Raw genomic sequence first — 16,851 nt, 5'->3', positions numbered from 1 at the left:
GGGGTGCGAGCGCGCATTGCCGGTTCGGGTCCAGCCCGTGGTGCCCCGATACCCCGAGCGCTGCCGGGCTCTGCAGCCGCGGCTGTGTCCGCAGTGTCCCTGCGCAGCGATGCCGGGCGTGCCCGTTCAGTGCGCGTTCTGTGCCGTGCCGTGCCCGTTCTGTGCCCATGCCCGTTCTGTGCCCGTGCCGTGCTGTGCCCGTGCCGTGCCCGCGCTCAGGTGCGGGGGCGCGCGGCGCGCTCCGCGCGGGGCGGGAGGAGCGATCGGGGGCGCGCACGGCGCGGGCGCGCGGCCGTCCCGCGGGCTTTGTGCGAGCGGCGGCGCGGAGGGGCCGGGCCGGGCAGGGCCGGCGTTGATGTCAGCGCTGCGGCGGGAGCCGCCGCCGCCCCGGGCCGCAGCAGCCGCCCCTCGGCGCCCGGCGGAGCGCGGGTAGGCGGCGGGGCCATGCGGCTGCTGCCTCCGCCCGCTGCCCGCCGCTGCCCGCGGGGCTGCGCCGTCCGGGCATGGTGGCGGGCGGAGCGCGCCTGAGGCAGCCCCCAGCCCGCCGGGCCTGCTGCCGTCCGCGCCGGGAGCATGTGGGTGAACCCCGAGGAGGTGCTGCTGGCCAACGCGCTGTGGGTGACGGAGCGGGCCAACCCCTACTTCATCCTGCAGAGGAGGAAGGGGCACGGCGGTGATGGCGGCGGCGGGGGGCTGGCAGGTGAGCGGGGCCGGGCCGGGCGGGGCCCTGGCGGCTCCCGGGGTCCCTGCGGGGCCGCTCCCGATCCCATCCCCGCCGGGATGCGCCGCGGTTCCCACGCGGGTTAGGTGGGAGGGAGAGCGGCGGTGAGCGATGGCTCCGCACCGGCAGGGTGGGACCGCCCCAGGTTCCGGGAGGATTTTCTTGCTGAGAATTGTTCAGCACGCTTTCCCTAATAAAATAAGACAGTGGTGTAATTCAGAGGTTTACTAAGAGAACAGAATCGCTTCGGCTTCTCCGCATGTCCTTGTGAAGTGTGTTCCCTGAATGCTTTGTTTCCGGCTGGCAGCTGGAGAGGCTTTTGTAGAGGTTTGGGTCATTCTCATCTAGGTCGTAATAATACTTAATATACATTCGTCGAGGTCTCCACCCTTTCTTGTATATATTTATATGAGGTTGGAGATACAGAACCCTATGATGTTCCCACTGGTACTTCTTGAATTGGTACAGAATAATCCAGCTCGTTCTCCTGAACCCTGTGCTTCCTTCTTTATGCGCTACCATGACATCCAGTACTTCAGGCTCAGCAGAATAAACATACGGGCTGCATCTGTGTTTGGTTCAAGGTCCTGCTCGTGTTTACTGTGAGATTAAGTGTTTCTTCAGCCCTTCAGTGCTCTACGGACTTGTAAACAGTTCATAATCTAAACTGAGGCACTGCTGTGAAGTGTGTTTTCGTGTAGACTGCTGAGATCTTCAGTCAGTGTTGTGTGTTGATAAACTGCCTCGTTCTTGTGTGGGAAGTGATCAGCAGCCGCACCACACTGGCTGTAGATGTCTCAGTTTTTTAAATAATCTTTTGAAGGATTGACAAATCCATCAAAAACGTGTTTTGCCTCAAAAGTTCACCCCTGCTCTGCTTACTGAAAAATTCTTCTCAAGCTCTCCTTTCATGGATTACCCCCTGGCCTCTCAAGGTCTGACAAGGCATTCTTCTCCCCTTCTGGCTTTGTTATCTTTTATTTAGAGGTGGTTTTAGGTAGCCATCAATTTTCCAGTCCTTTCTCAGTTATTGGGGAAACAGGTTGAGAGTTTAGGATTCTGTTCTTCAACCTGTTTGCACAGTGCATGTATGCATACCTAAGTCTTCTTGCAATAGTCTGATTGGTGATACCACTTTACAGATGGAAGATTTTGTCCTTGAATGGAAGTAGGATTCATAAAATATGCACTCCTTTTTTTTTTTTTTTTTTTTTTTTTTTTCCTGTGGAGGCCAGATAAGCCTGCAGCATTTGGTAGAAGTTCAGAATACAGAAATAGTTGTTTGTGCATTATCCCCCCTGCCTTTTGGAATGTAAATATTGTGAATGAAGTCTGTATAGTGAGTATTATTGAGAAGGTGAAATTCTCCACATATTTTGAAATGTGCTTTCCAAGTAGCCCTTACTAGTGGCTGTGCTTTCCTTGGAATTGCAGCTGCTGTGGCATTGAGGTAGTAGCAACAAGTCTGTTTGTTTGTTTGTTTGTACAGAAAAGGGCTGGTAAAAAGTTGTAGCTTTTTTCAGTACATTACCAAAACCAGAACTAATCAAACCCCTGTAATTAATTAATTTATTAGAGCTGTCAGTATTTAAAAGAATGTATGAGAACTTACCAGACCATGTGCTAAAATGGCAAGGGTTTGTGACACTGATCAACAAAAGGTGGAAGGAAGGGAGGGATGGATGTAATCTCCAAGCCATTCCCAATGTGACAGGCACAGTAATAAGTGGAACTTAGGGGGATTTTTTGGTTTTTCTTTCATGGAAATACTGGAATTTTCTGCTGGTTCTTTTAACAGCTGTCATCTACCAGTTGAGGGACCAGGAAGGTGGAGAAAGCCAGTGGATTGTTCTAGGTAGGAAAGACTGGTTAAAAGCAAGGTATTGAGGGATCTAACTGGTCCTGAACTAAAGAATAAATCTGCTGGCATGGTAAACAGGGTACATAATTTGTAGTAATCCTAACATTTAGGATGACCCTTTGGAAGTTCTCTAGATGATACTGATCTTGTGAGGTGGAGGTTACCTGGCCAAAAATAAATAGGGGAAAGAAGAATTTTTGGTGTGGTGGGTTGGTTTTTTTCCTCCTTAATTACCCTTTCTGTAGTGACATAGTGATGAAATTTGCTCAGATATAATCTAAGAAGTTAACCACCCATGGATATGGTATAAAATTTGGCCTTGTTCCTCTATGGGAAACCAACTTATATGTCTGTGTCCTTGAAGTCGACTAGAAATACTGTATACAAGATTTTTAACTGTGCTGGGGATAATCTCAGTTCATATTTGCGAGAGAGGATGTAAATACAGCTGTCCTTTTTTTCTTTTCTTTTTTGTGATCTAACTTTTGCTGACTTATTCTCCCTCATTATTGATTCTTGAAGTCATTTGTCTTGAATTGTAGGATGAGAATTGACTTTCAGACTGATGAGACTGTGGGTTGGATGGCTTCACCCTGTAACTTAAGCAGTGGCTAGACAATGAGGAGCATTGATTCTCTGGCATTGCCTTCCAGTCTAGGTTTGTCATCAGCAAACTGATCAGGGTTAAGTGCAATGCCCTTCTGTGCCTCTGTGATCATGGCAAACTCCTTTTGGCCTGTCTCAGCCTAAAGCCAAGCAGCCTTGGGGTGGGTGAAAGTGCTTCTTGTTGGTTTATGTTGGTGCTGTACTCGAGGGATCTGTTCTCCTGGATCCTCCCAATACTTTGCAGGAAAAGGAGTATCAGTCACTTTGGGGGAAGGGGTGGAAAATCCACCCTTTCTCCACTGGTTCTCTCCTCTTGGCCTTGGTTTATGTAGCAGTTGAACAGAGAAACTCTAATTTAAATATTTGGGCATTGGAGACATTTTCTGCACTGTATTGTATTGCAGCAAGTTAGGAGAATGATGATGATCTTTTAATGCATTAGGGCAGTGCTAATTAGTGAATCCTCAGAAGTAATCTCTGCTATCAAGGTGTATTAGATCTATTAGATGTGGTATAGTTTACTTCAGAGATACAGCTTTTCTAATAAGCCGTGTGGATCCATTTTAATTCTGAATTAGGGTCTGGACTAGTTAAAATTATTGTATCAATGTCACTACTGTTCACATCAGTGGGACTTTTATTTGAAAGCATGCCTTAATTGAAGGGTTGTTTGGGTTTTATTTTCCTTTTTAACAAGAGGAAAATAGAAAAGAGTGTAAATTGGATTTTAGATTGGATTTTCATAGCTGTTCTGCAAACTCACATTATCTTGCATCACTGCATTAATCTTCCAGGACAAGACCAAAAAATGTTCTTTTCTGCTTTAAAAGTATTTGATGGTTGATGAGCTTTCTCTGTAATTAAATTGTTTCATGCCTTGCACATAATGCCATACCCATGTTTGGCTTCTGTGTGACCCTTGGTCAGGTGTTTCATCTTCCTTTTGTTCACCAGCAGGGAAAAAAGTGTTTTTCTTTCCTCATATTCTTCTTGCTTCCCTGGGCAGCCTGGTAGTTTGGGCTGTATGAAATAATTCCTTCTCCAGAGGAATGTGGTGTATTTATTTCCACAGCAGCCTGCATCAGCTGTAGCAGAGGCATTTGGACAGAACATGAAGCCAAATCTCTACCAAAATTTGGCCACTGTGCCCTTTATGACAGCATTACTTTTATGGATGTGAAGATCTTGAACATGTAATAAACTTTATAACAACTCAAATGCTCATGTTATTAAGTGTATCTTGCATTCAGCTGCAACAAATAGGTTTTAAATATGTCTCTTAACTGCTTTCTGCTATACTGTGAGAATGTTTGCCAAACTCTTCTGCTTCAAGACATTATAGTAAGGAATTGTTGTACCTGGTAGTGGATGACAGAGCAATGTGTTCACTTGGAGCTTACAGGAACTGAGGCTGGGGTACAATTAGCTGGTGCCTCCTGTGCTCCTTTTACCTGTGTACATTTGTGTGTGTGAAGCAGAGATGAAATTCTAAGTGACTTTGTTTGAAATGTCATTGTGAGATCTTTGAATCCCAAGGGAATTAAGTTGTTCTCAGCAAGAACTCTTTTTAGAAGTGGATTATTTTGCAATTAGGGTATATATACTTACAGCTGGGGCAGTGCCTGTGTGAGAGATGCTGTAGGAGTTGTAAGTCCATGCAGTGTTGCCAAGAATGATTCAAATGTTTAAGCAGAAGAGAGCAGATGGAAATTTGCTGACTTCTGGTGAAAAAAGGATCTGATGAAATACTACTTCTCCCCAGATATTTTTACAAAAGGAGTTGTCATTTAATTTCCACATTGGAAAGGCGAAAAGGAGAAGATTCTGAGCTCAACTGGCTGATGTGACATATCAATGTCAGATCTAATGTAATTTTTAATACCATGACAGTGTTCTAACTTGAAAGGCTTTCCTGCAGCCTTGCTGGACAACATAATTAGTATTTCACATTTGGAGCTAAGATTCTGTCTTACTCACAGCCTCTCAGTTCAGACAGTTGAGGAAGAAGAGATTGCTTGAAAACCTTTTTATGCTTAAGATTTAGAAAAGCTTTTGGCCAGTTGATCATCTGTCTGAACAAAGTGGGCTCCATGTTTTAACAAACTTGACACTTTCTGCCCTTGTTGATTCAAGCAGTTGGAATTTTGCTTGTCAGACTTGAGTAGAAAGAGTGTGCTTTCTGATACTTGAAACGCAGTGTTTATCAAAATGGATGGAATTAGCATAACGGGTGGGGAATGGCAGCCTGTCTGTCCATCAGCTTTCCACGATTGTTTTGGCACACAGATTGGAAGCTGGTCTCTTCTGCTCTGCTTTCATGTGTCAGTACACCAGATCTGCTCTGATGCTCTGAGCTGCTCCTTAGGATCTGCTGTGGGTGTGTTTACTTCTTCACACCAGTGCATTTCCACTTCAAGGAGCATGCAGATGTCTAGGGCTGAATTGGTGTTTGATTCCCCAGATTGACTCAGCCTTTCTGTTGAATTCCCAGTTGCTTTTCCCAGTTCCTCCCTTCCTGCCTAATGCTTTTCTCCATCTCCAGCTCTTGCAGCTGGGCAGTGTTGGCTCTGAAGACACAGTGCCTGAGATGTTGCTGGGTGTAGCTTTGCCTTCTCTCCTCTAGTGTTTCTTGGTCAAAGACTTTCCTTGAATACTTTATCTCCCACACTGAGTAGTGTGGCCCATCCACACTGACCTGAGCTGCCTTTTGCCATTTTTGCCTTTGAAATAATGTTCCTGTTTGACACCTGGGTGTCCAGGGTGGCCTGCTGTTTCTGCTGAGATCTCTGTAGGAAGCCCTGTTGGAAATGTTGCACAGGATCACAAGACAGTGAGCAATCAGTGTCTCGGCCTAGGTGCTCATTTTCTGTGTTAGACCAGAGTTTGTATTGCTTACAGGGGTTTTGTTATTGTTCTTTGGTCCCACACTGAAAGGTGCAGAACAAGTAGCACTTCTTCACATCAATTTCCATATTTCCATCACTCCACTGTCCAGTTATGCATCCTTGTAAGAATATATTGTATTTCACAGAGGTTTGGGCCCTGATAGTTTCAATTAGATTCCTGCAGAATTCCATGAAGTATGGTAGCATATACTCAAATGCCTTTGGAACTTTATTTGAACGCGGTGTATTCTCATACAGTATTTCTTCTTGTAAATATTTGGTGTAGGCAGCATCTGCTTGTTTTTATCCTTCACAGTATCACACTTCATATGGCTTTTCCTGTAACAGACAGGAGATGTCTCTGCCATTGATTTTGCTCAAGTATGATGATGCAATGTGTATAAAGAACTGTGAGCATTTGACTGAAATCTTCCTTTATCTCATTGACCACTAATCATACTTCTGTTGTCTGATCAGTGTTGATATTCAGAAATTACATTTGCATTTTGACTTAAATCTGGTGCTTAGGTGATCTTAGGTTCTAGAGGACTTCTTCCTAATCTTTTCATTTGTTTTCTTTCCAAAGTAAAGGTTGTATTTTCTATGATGGATCTGTGATTTTTTTTTCCTTGTTTCCAGATGGGACTGTTTGAATTTCTATCACAGCAGTAATGTTGGTTTCATCTAGTGTATTTTTAATGTTTTGGATTTTACTGTTCTTTCCTCATAGTCTGTCTTGTTCTTCCCCTCTGCTTTTTCCAGTATTTTATCAGCCAGAGTTATTGGGATCTTCTGTTCAGCATTGTTCATTTCCCTGGTAAGGTGCCTCCTCTGATAGCTTGTTGCAATCTGATCTGTCTGTAGGTATTCAGTCAGAACTGTGAGAATTTAAAATTCTCTTTTTTCTGAAGCTGTTGCTTCTTTTCAGATTTAGTTTCTATTTCACCATGCTTCAGGGCTGTTCCTCCTGAGTTCAAGCTGAGTTTACTGTGCCCACTTCAGTCCTCACTCAATTTCATTGACTAGATTCAGTTCACAGTAATTTTTCTTAGGTTTGGAGGTTTTTTTCTGTTTTGTTGGTGTTTCTTTTTTCTTAATTTGCTCATACTTACTTGATTTGTTCTTTCATCTTACACAGTTTATCTGAATCTTATCTTGGTGCAGATACAGATTTAACATCTCCTGTTGGATGAAATCTTTTAAATTTGTTTATGCTACTCTGACAGAATGGGATACTTAAAAATAATGAGTTGTGAGTGAAGTTCAGTGACTTCTCTGCTGTTTTGGTCTGTGATACTTGTTTATGGTTTTCCTAAGAAGGCATTTGGTAACTTAATCTGTATTTTTCTCACTGTTTCTCCATAATTTCGTGTAGTCTGGTGTGATTGATATGTAGTATAAAATTTATCTTTTTCAGTAGTGTGAGTTAAGTTGTTTGGGTTTTTGTCTAAATATCAGTTTTCTCTGTGTTGTAAACTTCACATACTTGTAACTGTGGCATGTCCTGTCAGTGCTCATCTCTTTCTGTGAGCTTCAGCTTAGCAAAAGTTACAAGATGTTGTAAAAGCTGAAAATATAACCCAACCAGATTTAGGTTCAAGTTAAGATACAGATTTTTTACAGGGATGGTCATGAGTTGTTTGGACACCCTAACAAGTACAGATAATCCCTTTAAAATTAACATATTTGGAAGATAATCTGATTCAATCACAATTGTTAAACTTGAAGGGCAGATGAAAGCTTTATTGTTTATTGCTGCTTTATCCCTTGGTAATCAAACCAGATACCGCATTGGCCCCTCCCAAGCTTTTTCTTTAAATATTAGTGGTTAGTTTTTCAGTCTTCTCTCGTTTGTGTTCATCAGCCTGAAGACAAAGTAAATGCTGGTTTTGCTGCTTTTCTTACTAAATGTCAGTAGAGTGACAATTCTGCCTCAAAATCAGTTTCACTGAAAGTGTTTGAAAACTCCTGTGCAAGTGAAAATATTGTGCCCATATAAGCCACATCAGAAGACAGTTAGGAATTAAGTCTTTAGAGGTCATTTAACCTTCATTTATGTGAATTAACACCTATTTAAAAAGTGTAACCCTTCATAAAGTTTTAAGGGCAGTGTTCAGTGAAGAGGGTATATACTTTTGTGGGTATTATTGCCAGTATTGGAAGTTTAACACTCAATTATTTTTGTGTGGGCTATAATATTTTAATTTATATAGGCTTTCCTGTGAAATTAAATCAGGTAGAATTGACCCTCCCTTTTAAAAGGATTTGTGTGTAGTATTACCTGGAGTTCAGGTTGTTGCTCTAGGTTGAGTTTTGACAGACAAGTAATGGGATGATCTCATTCTGTAATAACAAATGAGAGAGCTAATCACATAAACTGCCCTGAGAAAGAATGGAGGAGTGAGGATTCATTCTCATGACTGTGAAAAACAATACCTTGTGCTGTATGCTTTAGCTACATGCTATTGTTTTTATAGCTCAGGAAGCAGCACTTAAACTTTGGGAAGAGTTTATTCATTGTCCATTAAATCAATATAAAACTGAATGCTCAGGGTGTAAATATGACTTAAATCAACCCTATTGATTGAAGCTTTCTTGAAAATCAGCTGACATCTACAATCTAAATAGATGCTGTGGGTGTTTCAGGTTTACAGCCAGAGCTCATTATGTGTCCATCTTACTTTAGTGGAAAGAGGAGTCATCAGTGGGCTTTAAAGACTCAGGACTTTTTAAGAAATATGGTTTTGGTTCAGTGTTGGAATGTCACAGTGCCTGTTTGGAAAAGTTCTTGCTAGTGACATGTGACATTCCAGGTTTTCCTGGTTGTGGTGTTGAGCTCCTGCACAATTAGCTGCTGACATCCATCAGGCAGTGATAGCTCATGAGCTTGACTCCAAGAGTCACAGTCTGACCTGGGTTACATCTCAGCTCTTTTGCAGGGTATTATTTTGCATTTACTCTGTGTTATAAAAACGTGTGTGCTCTTCGTTTAGACATTTTTAGCTAAACCTCTTCTAACAAAAGGTGTTTTGAGATATGGATTCATGTCAGCCTGGAGGGATGAGACAGGGCTTTTCCCCCAGGAGCCATGTGAGTAACACATGTTTGCACTCTGGCAAACTGGGGTTAGGGAGGGCACTGCAGTTGGTGGCACCAGCTGCAGGGTGACCTCCTTCAGCTGCAGGCAAGGTGTGACACAAGTTGCCTGTGTCACTGGAGAATGGATGTGTCACAGGTCCCTGGTGTGTGCTGAAAGCACCTCTGCTCTGAGGCTGGAGATGACTGGGAAGCATCACTGTCTGATTCCCTCCCAAGCTTTTTGGTGCTTGCTGTGCAGCAAAGCCATGGCTGCTGGTGATTCTAAAGCTTTGAAGTGTCATTATTTATTATAATTCATTGCCTTTTCAGTGTTTTAATAAGGTGCACTAGAGGTAATAGCTAATCCAGATCCTCACTCTTGAATATGTAATCCAATTTACTTTGAGCAGGTAAAACACAAAAGCTCTCAAATATAATACTGCTGTGAGGGGGACTGTAGAAGGGTGATAAAGACTACTCAGTCTTTGTGTTTCTAAATGAAAACATGGCTTTTTGTGTTAGGGTTTCTCATAAGAAAAACCTTTGCTAATAAAGAGTTTATTCATGTGTATAGTGCACAAATTTACTTTTCCTTTAAAAACACCAGTAATTGGTATTTTACAAAGACACTTGCAAATTATTATGAAAGAAAAGAAAGAGAGAGAAATATTCCTGCAGCAAAAATCTGTACCATGGATATCCAAACAGTCACAGATGTTGTGACTTAGGACAGGTGTTTGAGTCTGTGTGCTCTGAGGTGTGCTGAAAATGTACCAGGTTGATTCTACAGGTCATGGCTTGATTTCATTACTGTTTGTGGCTGGTTTGTAATCAGTCTGGACTATAAGCCATCTGGAATAATGGCCTCCAAGGAGCAAGGACTGCAGTGGTACCTGGAAGAATCTCAACTGGCTGAAGCTGTTGGCTTAGTTTTCAAACCAAGATGACCTAGCTTTCTGAAAAATACCCTTTGGTGAGATAGGAATAATTTGTGAAGGGGGAGGTCAGGCTTCATGTGTTCACAATCCCTTCTAGCAAAACAACCAGGTTGAAAATTGGTTGCTGCTGTAAGGATACAAGAAGAGCACATCATTAATTAATGAATAAAATATACTAATCTGTACTTTCTGCGGGGGTTATAGGCTCTCCCTCCAGCTTGTGACTAAATGTGAGCCAGCCCTGAATGTGGTCAGATAAGTAAAATGTAGTGTGATTTCTTCCTTCAGCACAAAGTGCATGGGGTAACTGTACACCTTTTCCAGTAATTCCCCCTAGTGCATTGTGTGTCCTTCCAGTAACAAGATGCAAGAGCAATCGCCCAGGCCCTCAGCCAATTGTGGCTTTGTATTCCCTAGTTCCACATATTACTTGTCATTATTTTTCCTCTGCTAATGCCTATGTTTTACAGAAAAGAAAGAGAATACTGGTCAATTTTCACTTTAGAATTCAAGTTTGCAAAAGAGGAACCTGACTTTAATAAAATTTATTAAATGCCTTTAAAACAAGGCATTATGCCTCCCTTTTCGCCTCCTGCCCCATGTGTAGGTATGGTTGCTGTAGAAATTTGGCACGTGTGTGTGATGGGACTGTTTGTACATAAATGGTCACTCATGCTTGAGTGCCTTCAGGATTGGGGCTCCCGTCAACTAGTCAGATACTAATCCTGTGAATTACAGTGTGCTTTAAACCTTCTCTTCTGAAAAACTCCTGCTTCCACAAGTATTCTTACATGGGAAATTTTTCCCCTTGTTTCATTATGCAGACAGAAACCTGATGAAATAATGGGAAACGATTTGCAGTCGGTATAGTCATGTGATTTGATGCCTGGGTAATTCACTGGCTCTTGCCCAAGGGCCAGTCTAATCTAAGGAATATGATTCTTTGTTGCCTGTTCTGTTTCTATAGAAACTCAGTTACTTAATCGTGTCTGAAAAGGTACTTGCTGCATGAAGAATTAATGAACTAATGAACAGTATTAAAATTCTTTTTTTAAAATTTTCATTTCTACTTCATGTGGAAAATCTTCAAACAGATTATCAGGATGAACTGCTGTGGTTTCGTTCTGGTTGCATCACATGTCTGCATTGCAAAAAAACTCCCAACCAAACAACAAATACCCAAACCCAAACCAACCATTACTGACCTAACAACACAAAAAAGAGCAGTTCATGAAAGAGAGCAAGCAGGCTCAGCTGCATGATTGCACGAGTTTTCCTGTTATAAAAACACACACTTTTTTTTTAAACATCACATATATCATCTGTCAAAGCAGCCATTGCATGATACAAGTAAAATGTTACTGATAAACTGTCAGTTGCAATTATCTTGGGAAGCTCAGATTTGAATTTCCATGTGATCTTCTGGAATTCTGTCAATTTTCTTTCTTTAACCTGAGTACATGGTTATTTTTTCAACCTCTTTACTGAAAAGCCCCTGACCAACTCCTACTTACAGCACCATTGGAAAGTATTCTGTTTTCTTTTCCTTTCCTACCTCCCATCTATTGTTTCAGTCTCTACTGGCTTCTCCCTTTTGTTGTGGTTTTTTTTCATAGTGCTCTCCACATTCCTTAAGTACATTGCTGTGTCTTGCAGTGTTTGGTGGCACAGGGGGATGTTCCTCTGCTGTCTGCCTTATCCAGGGAGGAGGAAGGTAGGATGGGAATTTCCTTTGAAGCTCATGTTGCTGTACAAGTCAGTAGGTTTGGTCTGACTTCCTGCTCTTACCTGCTCATCCCATCTTTTACAGCGCTCCAGGAACTAGGGGCAAAATCATTTGGCAGGACCACCCACCTCCCAGTGAATTTGGAAATACAGCAGGAGGAAAGAAACGATTGTATTTGTAAAGAATACAGGGAATGAACAGTGTTTCTGTATCTCAGAGAAGATTGCATTTGGCCAGCATACAACTTTATTTAGATATTACATCATGCCTATTGCATATTTATTACTGTCAGTAGTCATGTGAAGCTGAAAAGCACAAAGAAAAGATTCCTGCTGTATTTGCAGCAAGCCCAGATGATGAACAGAGTGCAATGTCTGGCTTGCTCCCCACTCCAGTTGAGCAGCACTGGCAGCTTTGCATGTTTTAGGATTTTGCCCTTGGTTAAGTGACATGTGCTTTCTGGGCCAGGGCCTTACTGCATTTGTGAAGCTCAGATGGAGAGAAAAAAAAATTAAAGGTACATTTTAACCCGCTTCATTTCCTGAGTTTGAAAGGAGCCAGGGTGTATCTAGAAGAGCTGGTGGAGCATTGTTCAGAGGCAGCTTATCAGAAATCAAAATGTGTGAGAGATGAGGGGCAACTAAAGCCTAAAGCTAGTCAGGCTAATGTACATTGGGATATTTTACATTCATATTTCGTGTTTGTATCCTGTGATTGTCAGATAACTTTGTAGCTCACCTTACTAATGGCTTCGTGTTGTACCCAGACTTGTTTCTCATGTGTTGCAGAATTCTTGGATTAAGTGGTGCATGTTTTTCATTGAGCAGAAGGAGATTGTGGTCAATCATGAGAAGATGTGTATAAAACAAAATACAAATAAGAGATAGAATGGGGGAAACACAAAATCACTGATAGGTGGGGTATTTCTTAGTTTCAGTTCAGATTTGAGGGATCTACTGAGATGGGAAAAGGGTACTGCTTTTATATCTTTATGATGCACAGCACAAATCTGAAAGAGGAACAGCAAGGGAAGCAAAATTGTGTATACCAGTTACTGCAGAGCAAAATGAGGAACTAATAAAACTATGACAGTAAAAGATGAACACAAGAGACTTGAAAGGAGAAGAGAACTTTTGACAGGAGAGTTTTCAAATGTGTTTGTGCATGCAGTTTATTTCAGCTGTTAAAAAAAAGAACCTGATTTCTACCCTGATAAATATTTTCACCAAAAAAATCTCTGAAAGTTCCTCCATTTGCTGTTATATATTTCAGTTTTTTAAAAAAACAATTGAAAGAATTAGCTGAGAACTTCAACATGAAAATTTAAGTCTGAGATCTCTGCAGGGGAGATGAAAATTCTTTGTGGAGATGAAAAGGGGGAAAACTTTTACATAGTTTAAAAATAAATAGGTCCTTCTTGCACAGAGTTTTGTTTTATCTGTAGTTTATTATAAAAATAGGATCTAGAATTTGTGGAAATATAGTTAGGAATTATTAGTACCTTTTGGTATGCAACTTTTGGTGGCTCTCTTAGTAGCAAAGAATTTTCAAAGCTACTTCTGGAAAACAGTATGGCTTTGTCTTTCCTCAGTATCCTTTTATCTGAAAAACAGCTTGACTCTTAAGGCATTTTGATCCTTCCTACCCTAAATAATCAGACTGTTAAGTAGCACAACTATTTTTGCTGGAAGTCTTTAGTTTTACCTAGCTGACATTCAAGTTTTGAACCCTTATAGGATGTACTGTCTGGGATTTCTTGTTGGTGTTGGAGGAGGGTTTTCTACTGCTCAGGTCTCCAACAGTATATGAAGCACAAGAAAGAACTAAATAACTTTTAAACATGATTTTATAACACAACTACCTTCTGCTTTGCTTTGATTTGCCTGTCTTTATGCTAGCATTGATGTGCATTACAGAGTTGAAGTCTTCTTTAAGCTGAAAATGTTTCCCTGTTAAATCACTCTTCCTCTTTACAACGTGAGACAACAAGCATGATGATGAATATGTAGATCTGCATTTTGCTGTGGAGGGTGAAATGGAGTGGGGCTGCAGAGCCCTGTCCTGTGGGATGTTGAATTTTCCATCACTCTGTGTTTATCAGAATTTCCTCTTCCATAGGTCTCCTTGTGGGTACTCTTGATGTTGTGCTGGACTCCAGTGCCAGAGTGGCACCATATCGAATCCTCTACCAAGCACCAGACTCCTTGGTCTACTGGACCATTGCCTGTGGTAAGGACAAATGCACTGACTTGTGGATTTTTATTCTTCCTGGGTACTGTGTCACATAACATAGTGAGAGAGCATCCTTCCTGATGAGCCCAGTCAGCTCAGGACAAATAAATGGGTCAGGATGTAAACCTGCTGTAGTGGGAAAATTCAGTGGCACCAGAGTTTCTGATAGTCAGATCTTAAATGCCAGCATGGGGGGGGGGGGGGGGGGGTGTGTTACGCACAGTGACTGGATGAAATCAGAAAACATCTGTTTTCCCACTTTTCTTCTCCCAAAGGTGCTCCCAGAACAACAGTATCCATTCCTCCTTCTTACATGCTCTTCTCCATGCCCAGGGCTCACTCCTACAGCACTTCTGAAGTGCAGCATTCCTGGGTGATGGGATGTCTCTGGAGAGGATGGTGGGAGGAGTGCTTGGATTACAGCACCCCAGTTACCCAGGCAGGGCACCTGGCTTCCCTTGCAATGGTAACCAGGAAGAAAGTGCAGCCCCAGCACTCATGTGAACACTGAGTGAGACATTTCTCAGTGAGACATTTCCTGTCTCCTCCAGGATAAATACCATCTAGATCCCAGGGATGCCCTGCCCCCTGGATGTTTACTTCAGACTGTGTGGTCTTTCTAAATATGATGTACTTAGATTTCAGCAAGATGGTAGCTAGGTTAAAGTTTACTACTGAAGTGTATGTACTTGCATAGATGCAACAACTTTTGACAGTTTTGGTCTTTAATGCTTCAGCTTGGACAGATCTAGCAGTAAGACTGCTCCTTTTGTTGTTATAGTAGTGAAAACAATTGATATTTTTGTACATTAAATAGAATTTTTGCATGTATCAGATCCTGTATTAAATGTTTATTTCTATGGTGAGTGCCTATTGCAAGTAGCATAAAACAGAATGGAGTTAGTCTCTGGTTTTGTCTACTGTCTCTGAAAGCAGTGTCTGGAGTTAAGTGCAGAAGATCCAGATCATTTAGCTTTGATGGGCCAAGCTTGTCAGGTCAGATCATTGGTTTGATAGCATTGCTTTTCAGTCTTAGCAAATGGAAACTTTTCAGTGCAGCTCCTCCTGCTCAAAAGTTTCACTGGCAGCAAAGTTCTTGGCAACAGCCAAAACTCTGCTAATTTGGAAGAGAATTGAGAAGAGAGAACAAATGAGAAGTGCATACATGCCTATCATCTCTTTAATGGCCTGGTAACCTCCAGCACCCCCACTGTTGCCTGACATTCAGAAATACTGGTTAATGATGCTATAGGCTTCTTTTCAGCTATCTGTTCCACTTCATTAGTGCCCATTCTCCCAAGGAAATTTGACATTTAGATTATTTGGATGACTTTTCCAGCAGACAAATGCCCGCTTGGGAAGGGAAAAGAAGGAAGAGCAGACAAAAGTTTGCTGTGGATTTAATAATTTTAGTTCAAACCAGGCTCTTTTCTTAGGAGCTTATGATTTCTGTGTCTGGCAAAAAGAATATCAAAGCTGTGCCTCCTGAATCTAACAGAAGGTTTTGCTAATAGGTCTTATTGCCACAAGTATTTCTTACTATTTTTGATGGTATCAGACCTGAAAGAAGACATCATTTCAAACAACCTTTTTTTCCCCTCTCTACCTGTTAGTACCAACCCTCTGAAGATTTTAAAATTCACATAACAGAATTTTCCTTCAGTGATAGCTAATACTAAAACTAGATATTAACAAAGTTGTCAGTATTATGAAAGTTGTTCCCATATCTGCATTTAACAGTGTGCTTTCTTCTGTCATCTTCTCTGCTGTGACCATAAGTAATTCACGTCAGCTTTCCATGGATCTCAGAAGAGAAAGAACAGTGCAAGTACTTGTCTGTCTGTTTATTTATTTTCATCCAGATGTCAGTGCACAGCAATTAGTAACCACCTCCATCCCATAAACTTGAAAGGGGGCAGCTGAGAACACAAGTTTCCTTCCTATTTGCAGACTCTCTTTCAAAGAAAATAGCATATCACAAAGCTTCTAACAAAATAGTGTTTGTCCAAACACCCTTATACTGTGCATGTATTCAGAAGTTATTTTAAAGACTTTGGAAATGTGACTTCTCTTCAGATTTTTTTTGCATAACACCTATAGATAATGACTGTAATTTTATACCTACAGTGTGTCCTCAAGGTATGGAGGGGCATAAAATGGAAGGCAGAGTTATGAGTTATGACCCCAGAATAAATAAATGTACCATACATGTAGAAATTTGTGGTGCTGCTGAACTGTGAGAATTTTGTTTTTCTTCTGGGAAAGATATTGTGGATTTTATGTAGAAGTACAGTACTCTGCATTCAAGCTAGTATTAATAAGCATGCTGTTCAATTATTAATCTTAACCATAATTGAAGTTGCTAATGTAGTTAATGTATATATCTGTGATTCCATTTTTTGGAGTGTTTCTTGAATTTTTGGTCTCCTAATACCTGGTTGATGGCTTAGTTGTCTTGGTTAAATTTAAAAGACTTCTTTAGCTTAGTCTTGTCACTTGAGGGGAATAGTGTGGATCTTACAGGGATGTAAAATTTTAGAGAGCAAATAATTTATCTGTGCAACCTTGAAACTGAGCAGCCCAGTGTTCCCTAAGGCTCTGTACTGTGGTTATTTTATGAATTTGCAACTAAAGCAATTCCTTCTGAACTGATCAAGGGTTGTTAAAATTATACAGGTTTCTAAGGGCTTTGGCTGCATTTAGCTATGCAACTCTGATTTGTCCTGCATTGTCCCTCCCTAAGGGTAGACTGCTGGTTATTTGGTACTTGTAATCTCTTATTTTTACAGAAATTTTTCTTTTTC

At 41.5% G+C, this 16,851-nt stretch overlaps 1 protein-coding gene across 1 annotated transcript in view; it reads left to right on the top strand.

Annotated features, from left to right (window-relative positions):
* The first annotated feature begins 505 nt into the window (after positions 1 to 505).
* TBC1D9 (TBC1 domain family member 9) overlaps positions 506 to 16,851 on the top strand; it is a 45,638-nt gene continuing 29,292 nt past the window's right edge. Inside the window, exons 1-2 of the mRNA XM_033059920.2 lie at positions 506 to 700; positions 13,934 to 14,044. Of these exons, the coding sequence (XP_032915811.1) occupies positions 574 to 700; positions 13,934 to 14,044 (238 nt within the window). The 5' untranslated portion in view covers positions 506 to 573. The remainder of the gene's footprint in view (positions 701 to 13,933; positions 14,045 to 16,851) is intronic.

The sequence above is a fragment of the Catharus ustulatus genome, chromosome 5 (genome assembly GCF_009819885.2).
Source record: "Catharus ustulatus isolate bCatUst1 chromosome 5, bCatUst1.pri.v2, whole genome shotgun sequence".
NCBI lineage: Eukaryota > Metazoa > Chordata > Aves > Passeriformes > Turdidae > Catharus > Catharus ustulatus.
The sequence above is the reverse complement of the archived record's forward strand: the minus strand, read 5'-3'. Positions and strand labels throughout refer to the sequence as shown.